Source organism: Mercenaria mercenaria, chromosome 14, assembly GCF_021730395.1.
Source record: "Mercenaria mercenaria strain notata chromosome 14, MADL_Memer_1, whole genome shotgun sequence".
Classification (NCBI taxonomy): Eukaryota; Metazoa; Mollusca; class Bivalvia; order Venerida; family Veneridae; genus Mercenaria; species Mercenaria mercenaria.
In genome coordinates, this window is record NC_069374.1 from 39,551,448 (window position 1) to 39,567,820 (window position 16,373).

Genomic DNA, 16,373 nt, shown 5'->3' on the forward strand with positions numbered 1-16,373 from the left:
CTATTGTGCAAACAAGGTCAAAATAGCTGATTCTGGCACTTTCAGGGGCCATAACTCTGGAACCCATAATGGAATCTCGCCAGTTCAAGAAAGGAAACAAGATCTTAAAGTGATACAAGTTGTGTGCAAGTTTGGTTAAAATAAAATCATAAATGAAGCTGCTATTGTGCGGACAAGGTCAAAATAGCTAATTCTGGCACTTTCAGGGGCCATAACTCTGGAACCCATAATGGAATCTTGCCAGTTCAAGAAAGGAACCAAGATCTTATGGTGATACAAGTTGTGTGCAAGTTTGGTTAAAACAAAATCATAAATGAAGCTGCTATTGTGCAGACAAGGTCAAAATAGCTAATTCTGGCCCTTTCAGGGGCCATAACTCTGGAACCCATGAAGGAATCTGGCCAGTTCAAGAAAGAAACCAAGATATGATGGTGATACAAGTGGTGTGCAAGTTTAGTAAAAATCAAATCATAAATGAAGCTGCTATTGTGCAGAAAAGGTCAAAATAGCTAATTTTGGCCCTTCAGGGGCCATAACTCTGGAACCCATAATGGGATCTGGCCGGTTGAAGAAAGGAACCAAGATCTTATATTGATACAAGTTGTGTGCAAGTTTGTTTAAAATAAAATCATAAATGAAACCACTATCGTGCAGACAAGAAATTGTTGACGCACAAAAATAGCAAATTCTGGCCCTTTAAGGGGCAATAACTCTAGAACCCATGATGGGAGCTGGCCAGTTTTTGAAAGGAACTGAGATATCATGCCAATACAAGTTTTGTACAAGTTTGATCAAAATTGCTTGCAAAATGTTGTCTCTATCTTGTTCACAAGAAATTGTGGACGGACGACGGACGGACGACGGACGAAGGGCGATCACAAAAGCTCACCCTGTCACTATGTGACAGGTGAGCTAAAAAATGAATGCGTGACGTGCGTTTTTTGTATTCGTGTCGATGACCAAAAGTAACGGCGTTGTAAGTTAGGCATTACGATAGGTCGCACGTGCTCATGGAATGGAAAATTACCGGCATGGCGTTTTGATATCTGTACGATTCGCGGGAAAATTCAAGTCAGTGGTAAATAAAAAATATTGTCGTTTACAGCTTTATTTGTTTAAAACATACACAGGTATGATTAATCACTCCATTAGTGACACATTTTCTAATTAATGTTCCAGTTTTGATTCAAAGTAATAACCATTGCTCCTAGAGCAGCCGATGCATACTGAAACAGATGCCATATACGTATATTCGGATAAACGAATAGCCCGGTTATTCGCATATTTTGCTTTGACAAATTGGGTATGCAAATAAGCGGACTCCACTGTACTATTAAATCTATATGAAATCAATTTCGTTTCAAAGAAATATAAACCACTCGATTATTTACGGAACGTATCGGCAATCTTAGATTTTAGTGCAGACAGTAAGAGCGGTGAGTAGCTTTCCTTTACCAAAATGGCGGAAAACGAAAACAAATTTGTTTTGGTTTGAAGTTGGAAAATCGTTTTGTAAACAAGAGGACCATGATGGTCCTGAATCGCTCACCTGTCCCAACATGACCCAGTTTTGAACTGAGTATGACGTCATTTTTTTTCTATTATTTGACATAGTGACCTAGTTTTTGAGCTCATGTGACCCAGTTTTGAACCTGACCTAGATATCATCAAGATGAACATTCAGACCAACTTTCATACAGATCCCATGAAAAATATGGCCTCTAGAGAGGTCACAAGGCTTTTTCATTATTTGACCTACTGACCTAATTATTGATGGCACGTGACCCAGTTTCAAACTTGACCTAGATATCATCAAGATGAACATTCTGACCAATTTTCATGAAGATCCATTCAAAAGTATGGCCTCTAGAGAGGTCACAAGCTTTTTCTATTTTTAGACCTAATGACCTAGTTTTTGATCGCAGCTGACCAAGTTTCGAAATTATTCTAGATATCATCAAGATGAACATTCAGACCAACTTTCATACAGATCCCATGAAAAATATGGCCTCTAGAGAGGTCACGAGGTTTTTCTATTATTTGACCTACTGACCTAGTTTTTGATGGCACATGACCCAGTTTCAAACTTGAACTAGATATCATCAACGTGAACATTCTGACCAATTTTCATGAAGATCCATTCAAAAGTATGGCCTCTAGAGAGGTCACAAGCTTTTTCTATTTTTAGACCTAATGACCTAGTTTTTAACCACAGTTGACCCAGTTTCGAACTTGGCCTAGATATCATCAAGATGAACATTCAGACCAACCTTCATATAGTTCCCATGAAAAATATGGCTTCTAGAGAGGTCACAAGGTTTTTTTATTATTTGACCTACTGACCTAGTTATTGACGGCACGTGACCCAGTTTCAAACTTGACCTAGATATCATCAAGGTGAACATTCTGACCAATTTTCATGAAGATCCATTCAAAAGTATGACCTCTAGAGAGGTCACAAGGTTTTTCTATTTTTAGACCTAATGACCTAGTTTTTGACCGCAGCTGACCCAGTTTCGAACTTGACCTAGATATCATCAAGATGAACATTCAGACCAACTTTCATACAGATCCCATGAAAAATATGGCCTCTAGAGAGGTCACAAGGCTTTTTCTATTATTTGACCTACTGACCTAGTTTTTGAAGGCACGTGACCCAGTTTCGAACTTGACCTAGATATCATCAAGATGAACATTCTGACCAACTTTCATGAAGATCTTTTGAAAAATATGGCCTCTAGAGAGGTCACAAGGTTTTTCTATTTTTAGACCTACTGACCTAGTTTTTGACCGCACGTGACCCAGTTTCGAACTTGACCTAGATATCATCAAGATGAACATTCTGACCAACTTTCATAAAGATCCCATGAAAAATGTGACCTCTAGAGAGGTCACAAGCAAAAGTTTACGCACGGACGGACGCACGGACGCACAGACGACGGACGACGGACGCTGCGCGATCACAAAAGCTCACACTGTCACTTTGTGACATGTGAGCTAAAAACATGCCGGAGTTGTTGATTGCTAAGAAGACCATTCGTATTGCGAAGGAAAATGCACATCAATGTATCCTGGTAAAATCATTAGAGTAAAGTGGGTCTAAAGGCCAAAGTCATGATTGAACACTGGTCAGAAGTCTAAAATAAATATATACTTGCTGCCCCTCCAATCAGCGGCCACCTGGCTTAAGCGGCCAAGTTGTCTGTTTCCCCTGTTTGACTGTTTAAGACAGGTTAGACTGCATATTGTTGCTAAGGATATTTTGCAAGTTTGTATCAAATCAAACCATAAATGAAATCTCTATATTGCTGCAACAGCCATAATATCAAATTTTGGCCCTGTTCACAAGCCAAAATAGCAAATTTTGGCCCTTGAAGGGGCCATAACTCTGGAACCCATGATGGGATCCAGCCAGTTTCCGGCCAGTTTTCAAAAGGAACCCATATATTATGCCAATACAAGACGTGTGCGTTTGATTAAAATCCATTGCAAAATGTTGTCTCTATCCTGTTCACTAGCCAAAATAGCAAATTTCGGCCCTTGAAGGGGCCATAACTCTGGATCCCAAGACGGGATCTGGCCAGTTTTCGAAAATAAACGAGATATTAAGTTGTGTGCGAGTTTGATTAAAATTGATTGCAAAATGTGGTCGCTATCGTGTTCACAAGAAATTGTGAACGGACGGACGACGGACAAAATGTGAACGCAAAAGCTCACCCTGTCACTGCGTGACAGGTGAGCTAAAAAGAGAAAGTGTAAAAAAAAACTTTAACCAAGGTGGGGATGCGGAAAGACGCTGACGTCAGGGTGAGTAGGACAGCTCTCCATATACTTCATATAGTCGAGCTGAAAATCATCCAAATGGAACCTGCTTCGCACATGCACAATTAGGATTGGTACTGATAATAATTACAAGGTTTGATGGAAATCTGGCAGATAATTGCTGAGAAATAGTGCGGACAAAATCTGTCTACAGACTGACAGACGGAGCGGAATCCAGTATATATAACAGAGATAAAGTGAAAGTGCTACAAAACTTTAACCAAGGTGTGAACAGGCTAGCAGTGCAGCTCTCCATTTACTTTGTATAGTCCAGCAAATCAAAATGGCTTGCTGAAATTTGGTAAAAGAGTCACTAATGAACATTCCTGTGGTAATATTTTGAACTTTGGCCAGCACTTTCTGAGAAGAAGGTTTTTGAAGTTTTCCCTTTAGCAACAAGAATTCTGCACTGATGACTTAGATTTGAAGGAATTTGAAACAAGAGGGCCATGAAGGCCCTGTATCGCTCACCTGACCTATTGACCTAAAGATCATCAAGATAAACATTCTGACCAAGTTTCATTAGCGCACCTATCAATATTTTGCCCCAGGGAGGGGGCGGCGGGCTGACCTAGGGGAATTTGACATTTTTCCTTTTTCGGGGTCTAAATCCCCACCCTGGAGCAATGACAATTTGTCAAAATCCCCACAGTTGGAGATGTTTTACATATCAAGTGACCCGGCGGGGGGGAGGCATCCAAATCTTGATACACTGACCCGCATGTAGTTAATTCTGGAATCGCCCTCGACAGTGTTTGCCGATAAAGGGGTCAACTTTAAGTAGATCAATGTGAAGGTCTTTCCCCAAGGGTTATTGTATCCAAATATCATTTAAATCTTTAAGTTTTATATTCAATAAGCCTCAAACCCGAGTGAGAGGTTATTATAGAATCTAAATAAAATATTTACAAACAAGAGGGCCATAAAAGCCCTGTATCGCTCACCTGACCTATAAACCTAAAGATCATCAAGATCAACATTCTGACCAAGTTTCATTAAGATATGGTCATAAATGTAGCCTCTAAAGTGTTAACTAGCTTTTCCTTTGATTTGACCCAGTGACCAAGATTTTGACCCCACATGACCCAAATTCAAATTTGACCTAAAGGTCATCAAGATTAACATTCTGATTAAGTTTCACGAAGATATAGTCATAAATGTGGCCTCTAGAGTGTTAACAAGCTTTTCCTTTGATCTGACCTAGTGACCTAGTTTTTGACCCCCACCTGACCCAGATTCGAACTTGACCTAAAGATCATCAAGATTAACATTCTGACTAAGTTTCATGAAGACACAGTCATAAATGTGGCCTCTAGAGTGTTAACAAGCTTTTCCTTTGATTTGACCTGGTGACCTAGTTTTTGAAACCACATGACCAAGATTCGAACTTGACCTAAAGATCACCAAGATTTATATTCTGACCAAGTTTCCTGAAGATAGAATCATAAATGTGGCTATTAGATTGTTAACAAGCTTTACTTTTGATTTGAACTGGTGACCTAGTTTTTGACCCCACATGACCCAGATTCCAACTTGGGCTAAGATCATCAAGATTAACATTCTGACCAAGTTTCAGGAAGATATAGTCATAAATTTGACCTCTAGATTGTTAACAAGCTTTACCTTTGATTGGACCTGGTGACCTAGTTTTTGACCCCACATGACCAAGATTCGAACCTGACCTAAAGGTCACAAAGACAAACATTCTTATCAATTCCCATGAGTTTCAAACTTAAAATTAGGTCTCTAGGGAGTTAATAAGCTTTACCTTTGATTTGACCTGTTGACCTAGTTTTTGACCCCAACTGGCCCAGATTGAAATTTAACCTAAAGATCTTCAAGATTAACGCTCTGACCAAGTTTCAATAAGATATGGTCATAAATGTGGCCTTAGAATGTTAACTAGCTTTTCCTTTGATTTGACCTGGTGACCTAGTTTTTGACCCCACATGACCCAGATTTGAACTTGACCTAAAGATCATCACGGTTAAAATTCTGACAGAGTTTCATGAAGATACAGCCTCTAGAGTGTTAACAAGCTTTTCCTTTGATTTGACCTGGTGACCTAGTTTTTGACCCCACCTGATCCAGATTTAAACTTCACCTAAAGATCATCAAGATTAACATTCTGACTAAGTTTCACTAAGATATGATCATAAATGTGGCTTACGGAGTGTCAACTAGCTTTTCCTTTGATTTGACCTGGTGACATAGTTTTTGATCCCACCTGACCCAGTTTTGAACCTGACCTAAAGATAGGTCTAAGATTAACTCTATTCCTTATTGAGGACCAGGTTTTTCCCACTGCTCAGATTTGAATTATAAGTTTCACATTAACACTAAAAGTTTGTCAAGAAGCTTCTTGTACAGTGATTTTACAAAAATTGAACTTTTCCAGAAATTAATAGTTTGATATATAACCTTAAAATTTGATTTGACCTACCAGTTTTCTGACTTCCAACCTGATCCTAGATTTAAACTTCACAAATGTATCAGAATTGCTAAAGATCCATTTTGATCATAAATGTGGGGAGTTAACTACTTTCCTATTGACTGTACATGTTTTTGTTCCACTGACCCAGTTTGAAAAAAGTCATAAATTAATCTGACCACCATTAAGATATAGTCATAAATGTGGCCTCTAGAGTGTTAACAAGCTTTACCTTTGATTTAACTGGTGACCTAGTTTCTGATTCAACTTAATCTAGATTTGAACCTGGCCTAAAGATCATCAAGATTAACATTCTGACTAGTTTCATAGATATATTATCATAATTGTGGCCTCTAGAGTGTTAACAAGCTTTACAATCGATTTAACCTGGTGACATAGTTTTTGACCCCATCTGACCCAAATTTGACCTTGGCCTAAAGATCATCAAGATTAACATTCCGACCAAGTTTCATAAAGATATGGCTATGAATGTGGCCTCTAGACTGTTAAGTAACTTTTCCTTTGAATTGACCCAGTGACCTAGTTTTTTAATCCACCTGACCCAGATTGGAACTTGACCTAAAGATCATCAAGATTAACATTTTGACCAAGGTTCATTAAGATATGGTCATAAATATGGCCTCTAGTGTTAACTAGCTTTTCCTTTGATTTGACCTGGTGACCTAGTTTTTGACCCCACCTGGCCCAGATTCGAACTTGACCTAAAGATCATCAAGATTAACATTCTGACTAAGTTTCATGAAGACACAGTCATAAATGTGGCCTTTAGAGTGTTAACAAGCTTTTCCTTTGATTTGACCTGGTGACCTAGTTTTTGACCCCACATGACCAAGATCCGAATTTGACCTAAAGTCACCAAGATTAACATTCTGACCAAGTTTCATGAAGAAACAATCATAAATGTGGCCTCCAGAGTGTTAACTAGCTTTTCCTTTGATTTGACCTGGTGACCTAGTTTTTGATTCCAGATAACCCAATATCAAACTCGTCCAAGATTTTATTTAGAGTAACATTCTTACCAAGTTTAATTAAGATTGGACCAAAACTAGAACCTCTAGAGTGTTAACAAGCATTTCCTTTGATTTGACCTGGTGACCTACTTTTGACCCCGGATGAGCCAATATCAAACTCGTCCAAGATTTTATTAAGGGTAACATTCTGACCAAGTTTCATTAAGATTGGGTCAAAATTGTGACCTCTAAAGTGTTAACAGTCAAACTGTTGACGATGGATGGATGATGGACGATGGACGACTGACACAAGGCGTTCACAAAAGCTCACTGTGAGCACTTTGTGCTCAAAAAGACCATTCCTATAGCCTTGGCAATAAACAATCCTAAAAATTTTGATTGAAATCACACTTGTAGTTTTAGAGGAGAAGTGTGACAGACTGAAAGAACTAACTCCCCACCCATGTCACTGTATGGGAAGCTTTTTATGTTTGTTACTTAACTAGTTGGTTATAAGTATGTAAGCTCAATATGTAAATTCTCCAGAATTATTAAACAAGGGAACCAATCCTGAACCATTCCTACAAATCTAGTAAACAAATCAGAGCCCATAAGTGACTATATTGCCAGACAGCAAAACCAAACTTCATTCAACTTACCTTTTTATAAATGTTTAAAGAAGTTTGGTCTGCATGAAAAGGTCTCTCAAACTCATCAACAAGAATGGCCAATCTTTTTATTTCATCATTTAGTGTGCTTGCAACCTGAAATTATCAGAGAGTTAATTAACACAAATATACAGTGGCACCTCCCAACAGCAAACACATCTCGGAAATGGCACAAGTGTTTGTTGTTGAGAGGGTGTTGTTACTCGGAGGTTCATGACAATGTTCCTTATATACTTGTACCTGTTTATGCATGTAAGAGGGGAGTTGATGGATAGGTACAAGTGTGACTTGCTACATCAGAAAGGGTATGGGTATATGAGCTGTCTTTGATGTAAAGAAGTCAGTCCTAGGATACCTTTTTTGCTAAGGCCATCCTTAAACAAGAGCACCGCCTTGCAGGTGCAGACGCCAGATGCTCATCTAATTTTTTTGTCTCTGTATAATAGACATATTGTCCTACCAAAGTCCAAAAGGGGCCATAATTCTTGAAAAAAGCAATGTAGAGTTATGGTACTTTCTGTGCAGAGTCAGCTTTTAATGCTGAATAACTTCTCCAAGTTTTAAAGCAATAGCTTTGACTGTTAAGGAGAAAAGTTGAGCTAAACGCAAAACTTTACTAAGAAATCTGATATTTTCTAAGTCCAAAAGGGCCCATATTTCTTGCAAAAAACAGGATGGAGGTATCTTTCATGCTGTACAGAGTCAGCTTTTAATGATGAACAAGTGTTGCAAGTTTTAAAGCAATAGCTTTGATAGTTTAGGAGAAAAGCTGACCTAAACACAGGACTTAACCAAGAAATCTGATTTTCTAAGTCGAATAGGGGCAATAATTCTTGCAAAAAGCAGGATGGAGTTATGTTTCTTGCTGTACAGAGTCAGCTATTGGTGCTGAACAAGTGTTGCAAGTTTCAAAGCAATAGCTTTGATAGTTTAGGCAAAAAGCTGACCTGAACATAAAACTTAACCAGGCAACGCTGACACCGATCAAGTGATGACAATAACTCATCTTTTTTTCTCTCAAAAAACCAGATGAGCTAAAAAGTGTTTGTTTTCCGCAATGCTACCCATGAATATTGCTGCTATGCAGAAACTTTGTGTACTGTTATTTTTACCTGTATGTGCTTAAGGAAGTAGGTTACCTTAATATTTGTATGTGCGGATGTCCAACCGGAAGCTAACGTGATGATTTACGTCGACGTTTATGACAAACTAAATTTGTTTGTATATCCATTCTTCTGAAAACAAATTATGAACCTGTCTCCAATCTGATGTTTTATGGTTTAATAATGCAGAAATAATGAATAAATAACAGCAGAAACGCTTCAAAACAATGTTGCCTTAAATGACGTCATTGACGTCATGACGTTACGTGTCAGTTACCGCGCAAAATTAATAGCTTTTATTTTGAAAGTACGAAATTCTGCACATTTTCTTTATTTGAACTATTTTCGAACAGCCATTATTTGCTGAAATATTTTTTATGAGTCTTTTGCTCTGAATAATAATCAATATTTTGCTTCTTTTATGTAGTTATATTGAAATGTTATGCAGAATGTAAGAAAATGGATGACGGTAACCAATGTTATTTGGAATATAGTTTGGTGAAAGGTTACTTGTTACGGCCATTTTCAAATAAAAAAATTTGCAGTTTGATTTGTAATACATATTTTTCAGTTTTCGTTGTTAATTTGTTACTTATATACTAAAATTAAGCTCTTAAATTGTCCATATTTCAGTAGAAAATTGTGGTTTCTTTAATTGAAATGATGTTAGCATGGAAACGAAGCCCGTGACCTATATATCTAAATGTAAAATTCAAAAGCGTTGACACTGGTCTATTTAAGGAACCCAGCTTCGGCTTTTTATTTTCATTTCAACAATATCCATGAGAATAATAGCAGCATGCTGAACGATTTTTCCATGAAAAATGCAAGATGATGGGTACTGCTGTAAGTATTTTAAGCTAAGAAATTTGTTTGAATAAAATTAATGCAAATAACACGAAAATATAACTTACATTAGAAATAATATGTTTTAAAGCTACATTAACAAGAAAGATAATTTTATTCAATATTTTTTTTTTTTAAATTACGACCAAAAGCAAGATATAAGCTATTTTAAACATCTTTGTTCCCATGGTTACTTTAAACTTTAAGACAAGAGGACCATGATGGTATTGAATCGCTCACCTCTTCCCACATGATCCAGTTTTGAGTATGACGTCGTTTTTTCTATTATTTGACATAGTGACCTAGTTTTTGAGCTCATGTGACCCAGTTTCGAACTTGACCTAGATATTATAAAGATAAAAATTCTGAACAATTTTCATGAAGATCCATTGAAAAATATGGTCTCTAGAGAGGTCACCAGGTTTTTCTATTATTTGACCTATTGACCTAGTTTTTAAGGCACTTGACCCAGTTTCAAACTTGACCTAAATATCATCAAGGTGAACATTCTGACCAATTTTCATGAAGATCCATTCAAGGGTATGGCCTCTAGAGAGGTCACAAGGTTTTTGTATTTCAAGACCTACTGACCTAGTTTTTGATCGCAGCTGACCCAGTTTCAAACTTGACCTAGATATCATCAAGATAAACATTCAGACCAACTTTCATACAGATCCCATGAAAAATATGGCCTCTAGACAGGTCACAACGTTTTTTCATTATTTGACCTACTGACCTACTTTTTGATGGCACGTGACCCACTTTCGAACTTGACTTAGATATCATCAAGGTGAACATTCTGACCAATTTTTATGGAGATCCATTCACAAGTATGGCCTCTAGAGAGGTCACAAGGTTTTTCTATTTTTAGACCTACTGACCTAGTTTTTGACCGCATTTGACCCTGTTTCGAATTTGATCTAGATATCCTCAAGATGAACATTCAGACCAACTTTCATGAAGATCCATTGAAAAATATGGCCTTTAGAGAGGTCACAAGGTTTTTCTATTATTTGACCTACTGACCTAGTTTTTGATGGCACGTGACCCACTTTCGAACTTGACTTAGATATCATCAAGGTGAACATTCTGACAAATTTTCATGAAGATTTCATGAAATATATGGCCTCTAGAGAGGTCACAAGGTTTTTCTATTTTTAAACCTACTGACCTAGTTTTTGACCGCACGTGACCCAGTTTCGAACTTGACCTAGATATCATCAAGATGAACATTCAGACCAACTTTCACACAGATCCCATGAAAAATATGGCCTTTAGAGAGGTCACAAGGTTTTTCTATTATTTGACCTACTGACCTAGTTTTTGAAGGCACGTGACCCAGTTTCGAACTTGACCTAGATATCATCAAGGTGAACGTTCTGACCAATTTTCATGAAGATCTTGTGAAATATATGGCCTCTAGAAAGGTCACAAGGTTTTTCTATTTTTAGACCTACTGACCTAGTTTTTGATGGCACGTGACCCAGTTTCGAATCTGACCTAGATATCATCAAGAGGAACATTCAGACCAACTTTCATACAGATCCCATGAAAAATATGGCCTTTAGAGAGGTCACAAGGTTTTTCTATTATTTGACCTACTGACCTAGTTTTTGACGGCACGTGAGCCAGTTTCCAACTTGACCTAGATATCATCAAGGTGAACGTTCTGACCAACTTTCATGAAGATCTTGTGAAATATATGGCCTCTAGAGAGGTCACAAGGTTTTTCTATTTTTAGACCTATTGACCTAGTTTTTGACCCCACGTGACCCAGTTTCGAACTTGACCTAGATATCATCAAGATGAACATTCTGACCAATTTTCATGAAGTTCCATTGAAAAGTATGGCCTCTAGAGAGGTCACAAGGTTTTTCTATTTTTAGACCTACCGACCTAGTTTTTAATGGCACGTGACCCAGTTTTGAATCTGACCTAGATATCATCAAGGTGAACATTCTGACCAACTTTCATAAAGATCCCATGAAAAATGTGACCTCTAGAGTGGTCACAAGCAAAAGTTTATGGACGGACGGACGGACGGACGACGGACGACGGACACCGCGCGATCACAAAAGCTCACCTTGTCACTTTGTGACAGGTGAGCTAAAAAATAGGGTACCATGTAAAGTGCTTGGTATTTTGCTAATAGTATTACCCAAATATTCCATGTTGGTCATTAACAGAATGGCACTGAAGCCGTCGAAAACCCCATTTTTATACATAGTTGTTTAAAAATGAGAGAAAATGCATTACCATGGAAACACGAGCCCCGCGACATATACATTTTAAGCCTATATTAGAAAGCTAACACGCATACTAGTAAAATTTTCAATTATGCAGACTTCTACAGATATCAGTGAAACTAAAATAGACTGAAAAGTGTTAAATATCCATATTTTCCTTCTTCTTTCAATATAAAATACCTTTGGAGGGTCATGTTCTTCAAACCTGGATAACAAGAGATCACAGAGTGATCTTGGCGCCCACCAATGTGCCATTTTTGAGTGTTCCAAATTTCAAGACTTATTGACTAGCTCAAGGTCAAATTTCATTTCCGTACACAACACTGTGCATGTGGTCCAAATTCGAAAGCTGTAGCTTGAGAAATGTGAAAGTAGGTCACTAGATCAATTTCAAGGACAAAGTTATTTGTACACAAAACTATGCATGTGAATCAAGTTTGAAGGCTGTAGCTTGAGAAATTTGAAAGTAGGTCACTAGGTCAATCTTAAGGTCAAAGTTTAATTTGGTACACAAAACTATGCAAGTGGTCCAAATTTGAAGGCTGTAGCTTGAGAAAATGTGTAAGTAGGTCACTAGGTCAAAATCAAGGTCTAATTTCACTTCAGAGCACAAATCTATGCATGTGGTCCAAAATTGAAGCCTGTACCTTCAAAAATGTGAAAGTAGGTCACTAGGTCAATATCAAGGTCAAAGTTTGTTTCGGTACACAATCCTATGCATGTGGTCTAAATTTGAAGCCTGTAGCTACAGAAATGTGAAAGTAGGTCACTAGGTCAATCTTTCAGTCAAAATTCATTTCGGTACACAAAACTATGCATGTGGTCCAAATTTGAAGGCTGTAGCCTGAGAAATGTGAAAGTAGGTCACTAGGTCAAAATCAAGGTCAATTTTTATTTCAGTATACAGAACTATGCATGTGGTCCAAATTTGAAGCTTGTACCTTCAAAAATGTGAAAGTAGGTCACTAGGTCAATGTAAAGGTCAAAGTTTGTTTCGGTACATAAAACCATGCATGTGGTCCAAATTTAAAGGCTGTAGCTTGAGAAATGTGAAAGTAGGTCACTGGGTCAAAATGAAGGTTAAATTTCATTTCGGAACACAAAACTAAGCATGTGGTCCAAATTTGAAGCCTGTACCTTCAAAAATGTTTAAAGTAGGTCACTAGGTCAAAATCAAGGTCAAAGTTTTTTCCGGTGCACAAAACTATGCATGTGGTCCAAATTTGAAGGCTGTAGCTACAGAAATGTGAAAGTAGGTCACTAGGTCAAAATCAAGGTCAACTCATGTCAAGGTTCATGTTGCCACTCAAAAATATACAAGTGGTCCAAGTTTGAATGTTGTAGTTATTGACAAGAAGATTTTAAAAGCTTTTCCCTATATAAGTCTATATGAACCATGTGACCCCCGGGGCGGGGCCATATTTGACCTAGGGGGATAATTTGAACAAACTTGGTAGAGAACCACTAGATGATAATACATTACAAATATCAAAGCCCTAGGCTTTGTGGTTTGGACAAGAAGATTTTTCAAAGTTTTTCCTTATATAAGTCTATGTAAACCATATGACCCCCTGGGCGGGGCCATATTTGACCCTAGGGGTATAATTTGAACAATCTTAGTTGAAGACCACTAGATGATGTCACATACAAAATATCAAAGCCCTAGGCCCTGTGGTTTTGGACAAGAGGGTTTTCAAAGTTTTTCCCTATATAAAGCTATGTAAATTATAGACATAAACAAAGGGCCATAACTCACTCATAAATTGTTGAACCAGTCTGATTTTCAGGGGGACACAACTAGGGTAACAATACATCATTCTGACAAAGTTTGGTCAAAATCCCCCCAGTAGTTTCTGAGAAGATGAATAACGAGAAATTGTTAACGGACGGACGGACGGACTGACGGACGGAATGACGGACGGACGGACCACGGACGCAGAGTGATTTTAATAGCCCACCATCTGATGATGGTGGGCTAAAAATGGAAGTTGAAGGGACAGAGATACACGAAATTGAGATTGTAGCAGTTAAAACATCATATTACACGAAATACAAACAAGAGCTGTCACTAATGGTGACAAATGCCCCTGCAGCACCTTGACCTTTGACCTGGTGAGCCCAAAGTCAGTAGAGGTGGTGTACTCAATAAGTACTATCAGCATGTGAAGTTTAAAGGTCCTGAATGAAGTGGTTTGCATGTAAAGTGACTTCATGCAAAAAGTTAACATTGGCCCCTGTGACCTTGACCTTTGACCTGGTGACCCCAAAGTCAAAAGGGTTGGTGTACTCATAAAATACTATCAGCATGTAAAGTTTGAAGGTCCTGGGTGAAGTGGTTCGCAAGAAAAGTGCCTTCATGCAAAAAGTTAACGTTGTCCCCTGTGACCTTGACCTTTGACCTGGTGACCCTAAAGTCAGTAGGAATGGTGTACTCAATAAGTACTATCAGCATGTGAAGTTTGAAGGTCCTGGGTGCAGTGGTTCACGAGTAAAGTGCCTTCATGCAAAAAGTTAACGTTGGCTCCTGTGACCTTGACCTTTGACCTGGTGACCCCAAAGTCAGTAGGGGTGGTGTACTCAATAAGTACTATCAGCATGTGAAGTTTGAAGGTCCTGGGTGCAGTGGTTCGCAAGTAAAGTGCCTTCATGCAAAAAGTTAACGTTGTGACTAACGAACGAACGAACGAACTAACGAACGGACAGTTGAAAACTAATATGCCTCCCTTCGGGGGCATAATAAAAATTGCTGCGGTTCAACTAAATTGAATTTACCCTGGTAACAAGGTAACCTACCTCCTTAATAGTAATGAAATGAGCAAAATAAACAAATCTAAACATCTAAATTTACTGGTTAATACTAAAACAAACTGACAAGTTTTTAAGATGGCTTATCATAATAAACAGATTGGGGTTTCACTTTTTTTTCAGTGTTTAAGCCTTGAGACTGAAGGTTTATTTAACAAGAATTGAAAAAGTTTAAGAATTAATACATTGACTGAAGGGTCTTAATTTGAAGAGATACAAAACGTACAGTGAAACACCGCTCGCTCGAGCATCGATGACCCGAGCACCCGGGCTCGCTCGACCAATTCCTGTGGTCCCGGCCGATTTCCTTCTATTTTCTATGTGATATTACCATGGCTGGGTCGAGCATCGATAACTCGATCGCTCGAGCATGACACCTGGTCCCTGTGTATTAATTTACTCTTTGTTGCTTCTGGCTAACTCGAGCAGAGGTGTCAAAATTTTTCACACCTTCGGCGGTCAGAATGTATTGGTTAATTAAACATTTTCACACACCGTGAGAATTGCGTAGTCTATTCCCAGACTATCTTAAATGTTTGTTTGTCGGTATATTTGATATTATGATGAGATTAATTATTGATAAAAGCTTAAAGAAAAGTTTTACTGATCAAATATCGATCACTTACTGATAACTTAAAGCATCTTTTCTGCGGGATCGAAAAGATATTTATGAGATCTTAGTAATTTAATCAGCAGTTGTTTGCATGCAAATGAAGGAAATAATATAGCCGTTTCATAAAATTGAGACGATTATTAAGATATGCACTTGTTGATGTATAAAAATTAAAAAAAAAATCTTAGTTGTTTCTTCGCATGTGCCATTTACAAATTACATATTGAAACGTCTATCAATAGATAACGTTTGTAATACGTTTGTTTTTGAAAATGTCACAAGTATGTTATTATTACGCATCACTGTTTACTCAGCAAACTGTCCCGATGACAATTGGTAAAACAAACTTTAGTTTTCTTCGTATGTTGGCCAATGTTTAGGTCGCTCGAAACAATGGATAACTCGAGTATTTTGCTCATCCCCTTGTGACCTCGAGCAAGCGGTGTTTTACTGTAATTTGTTATATCATTTAAATACATTGTACTGAGCATCGTTACTCAAATTCTTGTAAAAACAAAGTTTAAAGTAAAATCTTTGAAGTTATTCAATATTATTGCTCGAATTTGTTTTTCATCACATGGTAATTTATTTTAATTTTCGTGCAAATTTGACACCTTACAGGGAATTCCTATAGTTTTTTATGCGCATCTTTCTGACCAGCCGATGCTGACCAGCTTTGATTTGACCCGGTGACCTAGTTTTTGATCCCACATGACCCAGATTTGAACTTGACCTAAAGATCATCACGGTTAAAATTCTGACAGAGTTTCATGAAGATACAGTCATAAATGTGGCTTCTAGAGTGTTAACAGGCTTTTCCTTTGATTTGTCTTGGTGACCTAGTTTTTGACCCCACTTGACCCAGATT

At 37.8% G+C, this 16,373-nt stretch overlaps 1 protein-coding gene across 1 annotated transcript in view; it reads right to left on the reverse strand.

Annotated features, from left to right (window-relative positions):
- Positions 1 to 16,373, reverse strand: part of LOC123527416 (mitofusin-2-like) — a 371,163-nt gene that overhangs the window by 138,366 nt on the left and 216,424 nt on the right. Inside the window, exon 13 of the mRNA XM_053523313.1 lies at positions 7,884 to 7,988. Within this exon, the coding sequence (XP_053379288.1) occupies positions 7,884 to 7,988 (105 nt within the window). The remainder of the gene's footprint in view (positions 1 to 7,883; positions 7,989 to 16,373) is intronic.